This window comes from Hypoxylon fragiforme, assembly GCF_022984875.1.
Source record: "Hypoxylon fragiforme strain CBS 206.31 chromosome Unknown GGS25scaffold_7, whole genome shotgun sequence".
Lineage (NCBI taxonomy): Eukaryota > Fungi > Ascomycota > Sordariomycetes > Xylariales > Hypoxylaceae > Hypoxylon > Hypoxylon fragiforme.
Genome location: NW_026054762.1, coordinates 457487 through 471796, shown reverse-complemented (window position 1 = coordinate 471796; position 14310 = coordinate 457487). Strand labels below are relative to the sequence as shown.

Genomic DNA, 14310 nt, shown 5'->3' with positions numbered 1-14310 from the left:
TACATATATACCTAGGTATGCAGCCTCCGTAGTCTATGAGGAGATTTTAGGCATCCCCGCGCAACAACCGTGTTGATCTACGTCTTCTAGATTCCACCTTATGACATAAATAAATCTCATGCTGATGAGCGCCCCTGGGTCTGTGCGAGGGAGCCATAGTTTGTCTCTCTCGTATGTTCTTCCAGGTGCTCTGGGGGGGAGCTGTTCTCGAGGTTATTGGCCTACCCTATGAATAGTATCAGCGTCCAACAGCCTAACTGCCTAGATAGCTATATGTGGTCGGGTTTGAATCCGTGCCCATGGTGATCTCAACCTCTGAGTCATTCGCTTCGATTATGTGTATTAAAGTTCAGTCACCTTGAAGCCTTGCTTAAGCGCAAGCTTACGCGGTGCCATGGAATTTAACGGATTGTAACAGAGTGATGCTCAGTAAAAGCATGTTTCTAGTAACTAGTAACGCTGTGTAGTACCTATCATAACTGGATGTATTTGTGGTGATAAACTGGAAGGCTATCATGCCGCTCACATATGTGCTTAGTTCAATATTCAAAGGAGATATGTTATATTGTGCCTTCCCACGGCTCCATCCTTTTAGGATGATATATCACACCTTCATACTAACTCTAGAGAATTTCCGACATTTCTTTATTAAGCCACAAGCTGTTACAGACATAAATTATGTATGGCTTAAGCTAAGCTTAAGAAATAAATAAAATTTTATTATTAATTATGAGCTCTTAATTATTATCAAAACCAAACCAAATAAAATAATAATTGACACTTAATATCACTTATGTTCAAAACGGAAAACTTAAGTTTTATATCAATATTTAACTACATGATAATAGGCTTGATATTTAACCTAGATTAGGTAGTTTAACTTAGGTTATGGGTTTATTAACATCACTTCAGCTATCTGTATGATACATTTGTTCACAAATATCCCCCATTATCATCTCATGCTATAGCTGGGTGGGTTCGTTTAAACTAGCAATTGGTAACGTTTGGTAGGATAGCACATTAAGGGGAATTCAGGGAATGGCTGATTACATTATAAACACCTAGCACCTAATACTATCAACCCAATGATTTTGGGGTTCCAACGAAGCCGGAGCTTTTAACATCGAGTTCTATACAAATAACCACAGCAGAAATACAAGGGCATGCTCGCGATGGTATTCAGTCCAGAGTTTACCCTCACTGAATAGACTTGGCTTATTGCGACCACTAGTGTCTACCAAGCGACCCAAGCATTCCCCATTCTCATTCAGTCCTTCTTTAAAGACCCAACCGGAAGGTTGAAAGGCGTTGTACCATCTCCCCACAGACCGGCAGTGCCTGCCCAGTCTTCTCTTAAGTTAGCATCGGTGTATTCAACTTCCTATTTACGTAGGTGACGCAAACAAGAAAATTTGGTAGATCCAGACTTACAAGCTAGAGCTGCGGTGACGAGTCCAGTCGCACTACCAGCCTTGAGACACGATTCTTCGCCTAGCATGTGGCCAACGGCTAGAAGGATAAGTGTAAAGTCGACAAAGACAAGCGCAGCCAACAGTGTCCAGGAACTCCGAACCGAAGCAACAGTAAAGATGACACTCATGATGAACCAAGCCCAAATGAACATAGCTATAGCTTGGTCGAACTCAGGCATAAGCGCGCCGGTCTCAGAATCGGTATAGGCCGCTAGTATTCCACTACCAGGAAGGAAGATCAAAGCATAGGCGAGGTTAAATGCTGCATAAGAGGAGAACAGTGTAGCACCCAACTAAAAGGAAATGTTTAGTTAGTTTATTTTACACCACGCGTAATAGGGGGTTCTCAGGACTTCCAAGGACCTACAGTGTTACCCGCAATAAATTCCATGATCCCAGCGATAACCTGAGCAGCCCCGCCAAAGAAGACCATGTTTGGAACAATAATATTTGGAACCTTCACGCCACGAGGTTCCAGTTCAAGGAGGGATATCATGAAGATGCTCGTAGCAAAGGATAGCAGCCCTAGGGGCGCCGGGTTGGCAAAGTTTCGAGGTACATAGGGTAGACCAATTTGTTCGTGGGGAGATATTGTCGCCTGCTGTTCGAGGTCGACAGCCTTACTGTCGGAAATCGAAGCCGAGATAGACATCGAGAACACGGCGAATGCAAAGATAAGATGCAAAGGAATCCTGCGACTATAGGTGTAACGGGGCCGAGTTCAAGTTCTGTTTCCTCCTTTTCTTGCCGCCAATAGCGAGCGATATGAGAGATCGACTGCTTTGAGAGATGATGAGCGAAGATGCAAGTGTCAGGAGAGACAAACACAGACACACTTTGAGAAGGGTAACACCACTGGTTTTTCATTACGCTGAAAATGCACCATAGCATGACATCAGAGTAGCCGCCGAGAAAAATGATGACAACCCTATCAATAGTGCACCAGGGTTACACGGCCAAGTATGTTACAAAGGATTAACCCCTTGCCTGATATCCATCATGTTGATGTACGTCTTGAACGGTCAACGGGGGGCTACTTGAGCTGCTTGCTTGATTTGGCATGTTCGCCTATCTACCTGGTTCGTATTTTCTTGCTATGAACCTAGGAGCCAAGTGAACAGCCAGTATGAGAATATCCGAACCACACTACGCTGATCGAGCGGCCAGAGGGATTTACTAGTTTACACAATAAATATCGAGTCTATTTACTTAACTGGCAACCAGCTGCAGCCTTCTTTGCAGGTAAGTAGGTGTCTTGCAGATATAGCCTAGGCCCAAGACCATGCCTTTGCCTATGAAATCTTAGTTGAGGGACGATTTGCAGGTACGTCGATTTTTACAGCGTACATAACTAATAATTCAAACCTATAGGGGGGTGAGTTCGAGAAGCGGGAGGATTCGAGAAGCTAGATAGGAATAAGGATCCATCTGGATTCCCTCCATGTTCTTCATTTAAAGTTCAGGCTTATGCCTTCTTCAAGCCTCCAGGTCGTCGTGCGAAGATGCAGGGAACGTATGCGTCTCCAGGATTCGTTCGTGTAACATGCAAGGCAACCTCGAAGTTGTATGACCCCCACGGTATTTCTATGCCCATATACGGACATATACATTACCTACCTACATACCTAAATACCTGGGTAGCATTATTGGGTTACTATTCCATTCCAGCAAATACTACATCCACATCCTCCGCGACCTCCGCGACTCGGCAAATTACCGAGATAGAATCTTCAGGAGAAGGATTGAATATAAATTAGGTCGTATTACATGGAAGACATTTCACGTGGTAAGTAGTGTTACCAGGCATAGATAGGTACTAGGTACTAGGTACGTAGTATCTATCAACTGGAATAACCATGACCCGAAATGGTCACAGATTGGATTAGGCAAGTAGTATTTTCAATTGATTCAGACGAGTTTTGAAAGTTGAAGTTGAAGAAGTAGGGAGAGAAGATTGAAGAAAAAGAATGGAGAAATGAGATTATGTGAGACTCCCAAATCCTACATAGTTAACTATTAACCGTTCAGTTATAGTTACTATGTATTGTACAATAGTTACATCTAATACATCCAATAGTTACTTCAAGGACCCTAGGTAGGTACCTGACTACCCGAACGCTAAGAGAGATCCACCACGGGAAGCCCACATCAGCAACAAGGGGTTAGCCGTCCGCTATAGCGTACCCATATTTCCAGCGGAGAGTTTATTTAGTTACATGGATCCATGTAGTTACCTAAGTACATCTTCCTATGCAACCTTTTAGAACTTGGAAGTCAACATTAGTACTACATACATATATGTACATACATACTATGTAAAATATACATATTCACCATTCGCCTCCTGAAAAATTATGATCTGATCGGGCGTATTACCGAACAGGTCTCCATCTGCCGCATCTCCATGTGTCACGTCAAAAATATCGAAGCCTAGGGATCATTTCCCTTTTCTCCTGATCGTATCGGCTGGGGTTCTGATAAAACTTCGTCGTAATAGGAATAATCACGCATGCACGATCCTTTGGAGTCTGTCTCGATGCGCATTGAATGGCCATACACAATGGTGACTGCAGCTCGCGTCTACCCAGGTAATCAGGGTTAACCTAGAATATTCTTGGCTGGAACGATTAGATGGTTCAATGCAACACATCGAGCAGGAGCGTAAGAGTAGGTCATCCATTCAGCGATGGGTATCACTCATCTCTATGCCTAGTATGTACCATGCCTACCGAACCGCCTCGGTAGGTACCTCCTTAGGTAGTATAGCACAAAAGGACTCTCCTCCTATAGGAAGGAGTCGTATTATTGCCGCAGCGACCATGGTCCACTCCCCCTTGTGTATGAGCGTGAGCACAGGGGCGAAGCCACCGCTATTCGATCAGTTCTGACATGCATGGTTTCCCCGTGCTTGACGGGTTTGAAAATTTTCGATCGCTATGGCGGACATGACGGCGATCGTGATGTGTCACATCTTACTGGTCTGTCCGGCAAATTGATCCTCGCACAATTCCCTACGCACGCGACTAGGCAATATAGTCGAGCCACCAAGTTATGGATCCATACACTTTATAAGATATAGCAAGCCTTTTTTTAAAGAAAAATCACAGTTCCTACTAGATTCGATATCACTACCTATCGAGTTGCTGCTCGCTTGGTCGAGACAACGAAAATCTAGGCTTCCACGAGGCCACGAGCAATGAACGAGAAAGAGTCATGGCGGACCTTACTGAAACATACGCCCAGAGGCTCACTACCGGCATTGTGGTGACCTGTCTCGCACTGTCAGTCATATCCTTTGTGCTTCGGCTCTACGCGAGGTCGGTCACGACGGCGAAGCTTTGGTGGGATGACTATTGGATGGGCATACCCATGATCATATGTGTGGCCATGAGCACGAATGACTTTGTTGGGCTCGTGTTTGGGTCAGGCAAGCACCAGGCGGATCTGGATCCTCAGGTCGTGATAAGCTTCATGAAGGTGCGATAATGCTATTTCGTCTATCTCTTGTAGTGTCAGCAAGAGGGGCCTCCGTTAACAACTCGGTGAAAGTAGAACCTTTACATCTATATGATATTCTGGTGTATTGGTGTCTTCGGTGTCAAGGTTGGAATTCTGCTATTCTACTGGCGAGTCTTCCATACGAAATCCTTTCGCGTGTCGGCGATGATAGTCGGAGGATTCTCGCTCCTGATATTTCTCACGAACTGTTTTATCTTTGCCTTTCAGTGTACACCAATAAGTTCTTTCTGGGAAGGCAAAGCGGAAGACTGCATTGACCAACATGCATTTTACTTGGCTTCTGCAATAATCAATGTCGCCGGTGATATTGCCGTCTTGACCTTACCATTGCCGGTCGTCTGGGGACTACATACTTCGACAAGCAAGAAACTCTCCTTGAGTTTCCTATTTCTTCTTGGAGCCTTGTAAGTTTGATCTATTCTGTTTCCAAATGTAACATTCCGCTAATTGCACCTATCAATCTAGCGTTTGTATTGCAAGCATCTTCCGCATTGTTGGGGTTTATGAGATTGACGCGACTGATTTTACTTACACAAACCTCGCCGGAGGACTCTGGAGTACTGTGGAGGTCGAAATAGGGTTCATCTGTGCGAACCTTCCAGCAATCCGACCCGTCGTCTTTAAGTGGTTCGGGATTGGTAGTTCGGCAGCTGCGTACGGGTCGGGCAGCGCGGGTCCTAGACAATACAACATCTCTGGCAAGGGAGCGACTCGGTCAGGCCATGTCATCCTCCGAAGTAGAAATCAAGAGTCCGATTTGCTCGATTCAGACACGGAGGCACTAACTAGACAAGGAAAGGCAGACTCGATAACCCCGACGCACACTAGAGGGGCGAATAGCGATGGGCAACCGGGCCAAGCTTTCGGCCTTACTGATATTGTAGTCAAGACAGATATCGGCGTCTCGATAGACTCCAAACAGTCCGAGTCACAGGATGGAGAACCAAATCATTTCGTTCAGATAACAGCACCGCGGTCAGGAACGGTAGACCTACCAGGTACCGGCCAGCCTTATTATAATTAGCGAGCGCAGATAAATAGGGTGGTGATGTAAGGATACAGTGGACGGAAGGACTTTTATGTATCAGCATATATATCTCACTAATTCATGTATTTATTACAACTATTGTATATGCTAATGGACTCTGGGAGTCGTGTGCTACTATTAGGATAGCTATCTAGACGCCCTTCTGTAGTAATCATCCCTCTGCTTCCAAAAGAGAGAGAGAGGAAGAGATAAAAGGGGAAGGGGGTTCAATCATGTATACTGTGCCCATAGACAATGTGTACATATTAAACATACAAGTGATCCTCTCGCGCATCGACTATTTAGTCAGGATGCAGCAAAGAGGTCACGTATAATCGTTCAATTAAATCCATTGGGGGCTGTACGTCGTACATACAATGTCATACATACCTTCATGCGCCTTTGCGGGTCCATTTCCATGTATGTTGTATTAGTCGTAACTACGTAGGTATGCATTGGGTAGGAAAGTTGATGTGGTAAGATCCTTTGGAGGCCCCTGGTTGTAAATGCCTCCTATCCTTGTCGTGTCATCTTACTTGGCTGCTTGGCCCCATTCAAGCTCAAAGCTAAGCAAAGTATTCAGGTCCGGCGAAGCTTGACTGAACTACAGACAATCCATAATTGCTACTAGGATGTAGTAAATACTAGGATGGGGTAGCACTGTAACAGTCGCTACATTAGTTTCTTCGGTAAGGATTCTGTTAGCGGATATTCCTTTTGCTACTCTAGCCACCTTTGATACAATATGTACCACGACGAGTAGGTGCCTACATCAATTATTGGTAAACCCAAGTTGAGGTAAGGTAAGGGATGCTTTAAGCGAATGGCCGATCCAGTTTCTTACTCGGCGGGGCCGTCGTGGGAGGGTTATTCGCAACCAAGTCTTTTTTCAGGGGATGAAATACTACATATGTAGGTATTACTGCGCAGCTGTTCATGGAAACGCACGCGTCAGAGTATCAGTTCCTCGAAAATACATGCTACGTAGGCTCCCCTTCGTTACATCCTGGGCGCTGTGTATATTTTGATCTGCCTTGCTTAGCTCCAGTTCTGTCACCAGGCGGAACGTAGATGACGCGGAACATATCGTTCTTGCGCGGGGATCTCTAACACCTCCCCGTATACTATGGAAGTTACATAGGTATACATGTAGGCTGTCTCTGTTTTATGTAACCCCCCATTTAGATCCCAAGTAAACCCTTGACAAGTACACTAAATATGAACCCCGGACATCTATGTAAACAAATTTCTCAGCTCAGTAGTTGGTCATAGAGAATACTTTTTTCAAAAGGATACCACACCAAGATGGAATCATTCTTTGGTTGTTAATCCATATATAGTGTAGTAGCAAACCTCTTACGAACGCCGACTTGATATTGCTCATCATTGTAGGTTAGGCCTTTAAGAGGACAGGAGTTTTAACTCCTTCGAATGGGAGCAATCCAACTTCTTCAACGTGATATAAAACCTCCCCCCCCCCTACTCCCCCCCCCCTTTTTTTTTTGAAGAAGGGACCCAACTAGTTTCTTAGGGAGATGCAGCAAAAGAAAAAAAACAGCCAACCCCTTGCCTAAGTTCTTATCGCAAATGTAAGCCACCTATACATACATATATTCCAACTCTCTTGCGTTCAGGGATTCTCCAAACATTACTGACTATAGTGAGGAGAAGTACACTATGGCCAACATATCCTCCGATGTTGTTGAAGAACGGATCAACAAATTCGGCAAATTATGGATGATTGATGATCTCATCCGTGTCCGAGGACAGGACAAAGAGCAGCTTCCCATTCTTGGCTATCCAAAGCATGACCATGATGCTGCCGAGTACGAGTACTTTACCGGGAAGGATCTTGACCGCATGGTTGACGAAGCATGTCGGGTTCTTGTGCGAGCTGGCCTTGAGGTGAACTCGTACAAGACGGTAGCACTGTTTGCACCCTCAGACCTTTCACTCATCGTCACTTTCTTTGCCCTGTTCCGCCTAGGATGTAAGGTGTTAACTATCTCCATCCGCCTAAACCATGTAGCGTGCCTTCACTTGCTTGAGCGAGCTAACTGCGATGTCATGTTGTACGGGAAAACGTTCCATATTGACTCGATGATAACTGAGATCAAAGAGTCACGCCCAGGTCTAAAGCTCGTTCAGATCCCAGATAGGAATGACTTTGATGAGCCTGATCGTCCTGCTGAGCCATTCCAACGTCATATTCCCGATATAGAGTCAGAGCACTCTCAGGTAACGCTCGTAATGCACTCGTCTGGCTCGACTGGACTGCCCAAGCCGCTACTACTTTCTCACAAGGGCCTTCTATCTTCTATAGTGTCTGGAACAGGGCTGAGGGCGTTTAATGCGTTGCCATGGTACCATCTTCATGGCCTAATGACTTCCATCCAAGCAATGTGGATGCGTCGGCCTGCTCATCTATTCAATGCTCATCTTCCTTTGACGGCAGACAACATGATTTCTGCCCTCAAGGCGATCCAGCCTGAGATATGCCACACGGTACCCTACGGATTGAAACTGATGTCCGAGAGACCAGAGGGAGTTGATGTGCTTAGAAGGTGCAAGTTCGTGACATCAGCAGGAGCAAAAACTCCGGATGAGCTGGGCAATCGGGTAGTTCGAGAGGGTGTACGACTTGGTCTGATTTTCGGCTTGTTCGTCTTTAATATCCTGATCTACCTACTAATTATATCGAGAAGCTAACTTGCCCCAAGAACCGAGGTCGGTCATGTAGGTGATTCCATCCATCGTGAACCTGGCGACGATTCTTGGGACTATATCCGGCCGTATAAAAACTTGCACGAGCACATGATGTTCAAAAAGGTCGGAACCGACGTATACGAGTCTGTGTATCTGAAGTCGCACCCTGCGCTCTTGATCAGTAACTCCAATGACCCCCCAGGATCTTTTCATTCAGGAGATCTATTTTCTCCTCACCCAACCATAGATTGGGCTTGGAAATATCTCGCTCGTGCTGACGATAGGGTGACGTGTGAGTAATTACTTCTTACTGCCTCTTTCCGAGCCTCGCTCAGGGGGCAGCATTACTTGATTAGGTTACTTACCCCTATTGTTGTAGTGTTGAGCGGGGAGAAGATTCTTCCTTTGAACATGGAGGGTACCATTCGTGAAAGCCCTCTTGTGCGTGATGCACTCATGGTCGGCAACGATCGCCTCATGCCTGGTCTTTTAGTCTTTCGCTCCTCAGCTGCGGCCGAACTATCAGACGACGAGTTCATTGCGGCTATCCAATCTTACATTGATAGAGCAAACGAGATCGCGGATGAGTTTGCACGGTTGACCCCTGACATGATAGTTCCCCTGGCTGCGGATATCGAATACCCTGCCACCGACAAAAACAACATCATTCGAGCGGCGGCATACGCTCACTTTAATGACGTGATAGAGAGCCTGTATGCTAGAGACACTGGAAGCGCCAACGGGCTTAGCGGGAAGAACATGAAGCTCGACGTCGAACAATTAGAACAATTCATCCTCGAGCTCATCGGCCAGAAAGCAGGTGTTCATGTGCCAGACATCGAAACTGATCTATTTGCTGCAGGAGTAGACAGTTTACGCGCTGCCCAGATACGCAGGTTGTTGCAACGGGATCTCGACCTTGGTGGCCATTCTCTACGTACGAATATTGTTTACGACGCAGGATCTGTGGCTAAGCTTGCTCGACTCCTCTTTGCAATACGTATTGGTCAGGAGTTTGAAGGCGTATACCCAAACGCTGAAGACGAAATCCGCAAGATGGAAAACATTATTAGCGATTTCGGTAACTTTCGGAGGTGGACACCGGGTTCGTCACCAACACCGGATAGAGACGTAGTGGTAAGATAATGTCAACGCCCATTGTTTTACTTGATCGTGACATTGTCATATATAGGTACCTTTCGAGGTACCAGACATCTCCCTCTATACGTTTTTTACCTAACTCGGGCGCTTAGGTCCTTACAGGAGCGACTGGCGCACTTGGCGCCCATATACTTGATCAGCTTTTAGATGACTCTCAGGTTGGCCAGGTCATTTGTCTTGTCCGGGGTGACAATGCGTTAGCTCGTATCAACGAGTCCATGAAGATTCGGGCGCTTAATTCGGCGGACGACAACACAAGGCTAGCTGGAAAGGTGAAAGCTTTGACGACGAACAACTTGGGCGCACCAAATCTAGGCCTCTCGCCAGAAGAGTATGCGATATTGCAGGAGTCAACAACTTTCATCATCCACGCGGCCTGGCCTGTGAACTTCAATGTCTCGCTCGAAAGTCTGGTCCCTCACATCAGAGGTCTGAGAAACATTTTGGAACTATCACTTGCAGTTCCGTTCCAGAACCCTGCGCGTGTTGCGTTCGCTAGCAGCATATCGACAGCATTCCGAATGCCGGCCCTGACCAACGTGCCCGAGGGCCCCATACCGTCTCTTGAACACGCTGCAGCTACAGGCTATGCGCGATCAAAACTCATAAGCGAGCGCATCTGCTCCTCTGCTTCAGAGAGCGGGGCTGTAGTTGCTGTCCTTAGAATAGGCCAAATATCAGCCGACACTGTCCATGGAATTTGGAATGACAAGGAAGCGATCCCGATCCTAGTTCGAAGTGCACCTGAAGTCCACGCATTACCACGCCTCGACGGCGGCCACGACATCTGCGAGTGGATGCCAGTCGACACTGTAGCTCGTGCGTGTTTACAGCTTGCCCAGGGGCTTGATCGGAAAAACGGCGAGATACTGTTCTACAATCTTAATCCGCCGCACAAATTCTCGTGGAACCAGGATTTCTTGCCAGCACTGCATAAGGCTGGTCTGAATTTCTTGGATGTCAATCTTAGAGAATGGTTGGCGCGGCTGCGCTCACGGGCCGTGGAATTGGGATCGGCTGCCGAGGCAAAACTACCTGCTATTAAACTCGCAGACTACTATGAGGAGACATATGGTAGTGATGCTGACACCAACGCTGGCTTGAGGTTTGATATTCAAAGGGCCTGCAGTGATAGTAGCGCACTTCGCTTATGCCCACAGATTTTGGACGCAGGTCTGGTTCCGAACATGCTACGGCATTGGCTGGATTGTGCTTCGGATACGAGTTAAGAGTAGACGAAGAATCTGTGACCATTATTGATCTGACTAAAGACTAGGAAGTGTACCGTACCTCCAAGTGCTAGATATAACTTGTACGTAGTAGGTACATACGATTGTCGTCAACCATTTCGATTTAGGTACCCTCGATCATCGGTGTTTTGAAGAACAAAGTGTAAAGTAATAAAAAACCTATTGATACAGGAATGGGTGTAAACGGGCACCTAGGCGACTTCACAAAGAGACTATTGAGCAATCCGTAACTCCAGCAAGTGCAATAAGCAAAGCATTTGTTACAGCACCGTCACCCATATCTGTATCAAACCCCTTAACACCTTATCATGAACCACCGTAAACCATTTCATATAAGCCCTTAATGCCTCTACTCGCCTCGGCCACGATAGTTGCCCATCTTCTCGATTGAACTCATGATGCCGCTCCGCGTGCTCAAGCCACTACCAGGGCGCGGGATACCACCACCATTCTTAACTCGATCATGGGCGATGCCACCAATCCTGCTCTCCATTGGCTTCTTCACAGAGCCAGGGGCTCGTAAGCCCGAGGGACGGGCGCCGATGCTATTGCGGAAGCTCTCGGGACCCGAATGGTGAGTCTGGTGAGTCTGGGGAGCTTGATGACTCTGGGCCCTAGGCTTTGTAACGGTGGGTCGGGATGGCGTCGTCGCAGTCGCCGTCGGCGCTGTCTTATCTTGCGTCTGAACTAAGCTCTGCATCGACATCATCTCCTCAGCTAGCATGACAAGCTCGCCCTTCTCAACACGTTCCTTCTCCAATAGGTGACGTAGTTCTCCATTGTCCACTTTGACGCTGTTAACAACAGCCTCCAGCTTCTCAATTTCGGCATTTAACTGCTTGATCTGCGCTGAGTCCTTTACAGCTTGGGCCTTGCGCTCCTCATCCACGATGGATTGGTTAGGGTCAAATCGGGTGATAGTCGCGTCCCGGCCAAGTTTCAGTCTCTCGTTTTCATCGGCAAGATCCTCGATTCTAGACTCGAGCTCACGGACCTTCTTCTCCCAGCGGCTCTCGTAGCTCTTCTTCAGCGAAGCAACCTTGTTCTCGTGCTTGGTCTTGTAGAGCGCGTGAAGCTCACGAGCGACGCGCTCGACCGCAATCTCAACCTCGCGCGAGCCAGCATTCTTCTTGTCAGCCGGTGACTTGTTGCCGCCAGGGTCCGATGCAGCATCGGAGGTAGCTTTGCCAGCACGCATGCCCGCCATCTTACTTTCGGCCTCCTGCGCCATGATCTCGGCAGCCTCACGTCGTTTCTCGCTCTCGTCCAGCTTAAATTCGAGCTCTTCGCGCTCACGCTGGCTCATAACAATCTCATCTTTCACCTTGCGGAGTACAGTCTCCATATCCCGCCCACGTTTCTCCCAACTGTCACGTTCCTCTACCAATCCCTCCCTTTCCGACCTTATCTCTCGAAGCTGTTCCATGCATTCGCCGACTCGTTTCTCAGCATCGCCGACTGCTGTCTTGAGAGACAAGGCTTCTGCCTCTTTGCCACTGAGGGAAGCCTTAAGGCTGCTAATTTCGGAGAGAAAAGCCGACTTGAGCGATTCCAATTCTCTAGGTGTAACGGTGGGAATGCTTCGGGGAGTAGGGAGAGGTGGGATATCGAAGTCAAGTAAATTTGACTGTGTACGTTGGGGCGTGCCTGCGATCGAGTTCCTCATCGCCCTGCCGGAAGCTTGGTGGCGGCTCGGAATCTGCTCAGGATGTCTAGAGGAAAATCCATTGATCTGTTCGGTGAAGTCCATAAGAAGGTTGGTGGTATTTCCAGATTCGTGCATAACAGGAGGCCTAGGAGTTCGTTCAGGGGAGAGCTCGCGACGGCCACGCGCAGCAGTAGGGGTAGCACTCGTGTTGGCAAATTTAGTAGGACTGTGGCCAATCTTCGCGAACATTGTTAAATTAGGCACGGCGGAGAATGTGCTGAATGTGCTGATCATAGTGTCATCTGGGCCGGAAGGCTCCTCTTCAGCTAGGTGTTCATCGTCGATGGTCATAGAAGTAGCATCAGCATCATTGTCTTCGGTGTCATCCATCATTGTCTCTTCATCTTCAAATATCTTGATAGCATTTGCTAACCCTACATTCTGGCGAAGTGCTTGTTCCAAAGTTATAGTATGTGGGTTGACTCGCGGTGTCTGCGTGTCTTCTACCGGCGCCGTGGCTGTCGTCTTGATAGGGGTCGGGGCTGCGGCTACGGCCGGGACAGGGGCTGGAGCCGTGACTGGTGTTGGGGTCGAAACCGGAGATGAAGAAGGTGATGGGGTATTGATTTTGACGGGGAAGCGTTTCTCGGGGAACATCTTCCTCGTACTCTTAGCAGGTGAGGCTTGTCTTCGGGGTGAGTAAGTCTCTGCATCGATAATGTCGTCCTTGGCGGTTAAGATCTTCAGAGGCGAAAGCTCGGTACCAGATAGAATTCTGGAATGGCGCGACTTGGAGGGTGAAATATTCTCCTGGTTTCGACCGACATTGTCCTTTTCTTCATTGCCTCGTATGGGGACTGAAGGACTCGTCAAATCGCTGTCGGTAGTGACGCGTTCACTAGCCATCCTGGATGTGGGCGGTTGGATCTGGAACTTGTCAAGATGACGATCCGTAGAAGGTGTAGCACAATTGAGTACACCGCTTTTACTAACAGAAAGTGGTGAAGCCATCCAATCTTAGACGCAAGGCCAAGATTTGAAAGACGAAAAAAGGAATAGGGAAATGATTCTGGTTCAATGTTAACTAGATAGATAGATACCTAGTTACGTTAGGGAAATTGTTGGAGAATGACGCGTGACAAATTCAATGTTCCTTTTCTTGAATCGGCAATTCAAGACATGCATGCGTCTGCAATGTTTATGCCCAGTGGAAAGCAAATGCAAAATTTAAGTTGCCAAAGAAATTAATGGATTAATGGATTAGTTTGTGCTATGACTATTCTAATTTGTTCAATCTTCTCCCTAGTTATGTATAGTTGACAGAGCAACGGCGGTGTACAATCCACATATTGACTTAAACCCTAGTAGATTGCGTCAAGTAATTTAGGGCTTAGTGCAGGGGCTAAATGCACGTGATTCTATTTGTTATCTATGTACTGTGTACCGAATTAGCGCTGGCCCCGCTAACATTAGTATGTATGTACACAGTATATACAAGTATAATGTCTACATAATAATACATATTAT

At 47.0% G+C, this 14310-nt stretch overlaps 4 protein-coding genes across 4 annotated transcripts; 2 read left to right on the top strand and 2 right to left on the bottom strand.

Annotated features, from left to right (window-relative positions):
- Positions 1-1267: 1267 nt before the first annotated feature.
- Positions 1268-2124, bottom strand: GGS25DRAFT_532995 (GPR1/FUN34/yaaH family-domain-containing protein; the record flags this gene model as incomplete). The annotated part of the gene is made up of 3 exons (XM_049265636.1): positions 1268-1347; positions 1432-1765; positions 1840-2124. 3 exons carry the CDS (start codon positions 2122-2124, stop codon positions 1268-1270), a joined length of 699 nt encoding a protein of 232 aa, XP_049114415.1.
- A 2561-nt stretch (positions 2125-4685) lies between these two features.
- Positions 4686-6015, top strand: GGS25DRAFT_523426 (uncharacterized protein; the record flags this gene model as incomplete). Its single annotated transcript, XM_049264418.1, has 3 exons — positions 4686-4949; positions 5025-5395; positions 5457-6015. The coding sequence occupies 3 exons, from the start codon at positions 4686-4688 to the stop codon at positions 6013-6015; spliced, it is 1194 nt and encodes a 397-aa protein (XP_049114414.1).
- A 1680-nt stretch (positions 6016-7695) lies between these two features.
- GGS25DRAFT_523425 (acetyl-CoA synthetase-like protein) lies at positions 7696-11114 on the top strand (the record flags this gene model as incomplete). Its single annotated transcript, XM_049264417.1, has 4 exons — positions 7696-8678; positions 8739-9016; positions 9104-9861; positions 9978-11114. The coding sequence occupies 4 exons, from the start codon at positions 7696-7698 to the stop codon at positions 11112-11114; spliced, it is 3156 nt and encodes a 1051-aa protein (XP_049114413.1).
- Positions 11115-11299: 185 nt separating this feature from the next.
- Positions 11300-14049, bottom strand: GGS25DRAFT_355437 (uncharacterized protein). Its single transcript, XM_049258079.1, has one exon. The coding sequence runs from the start codon at positions 13792-13794 to the stop codon at positions 11485-11487; it is 2310 nt and encodes a 769-aa protein (XP_049114412.1). The 5' UTR covers positions 13795-14049; the 3' UTR covers positions 11300-11484.
- Positions 14050-14310: the final 261 nt, after the last annotated feature.

Bases quoted from the DNA above. Each gene is read 5' to 3' on its own strand.
- GGS25DRAFT_355437 (XM_049258079.1), bottom strand. From the start codon at position 13,794: ATGGCTTCACCACTTTCTGTTAGTAAAAGCGGTGTACTCAATTGTGCT.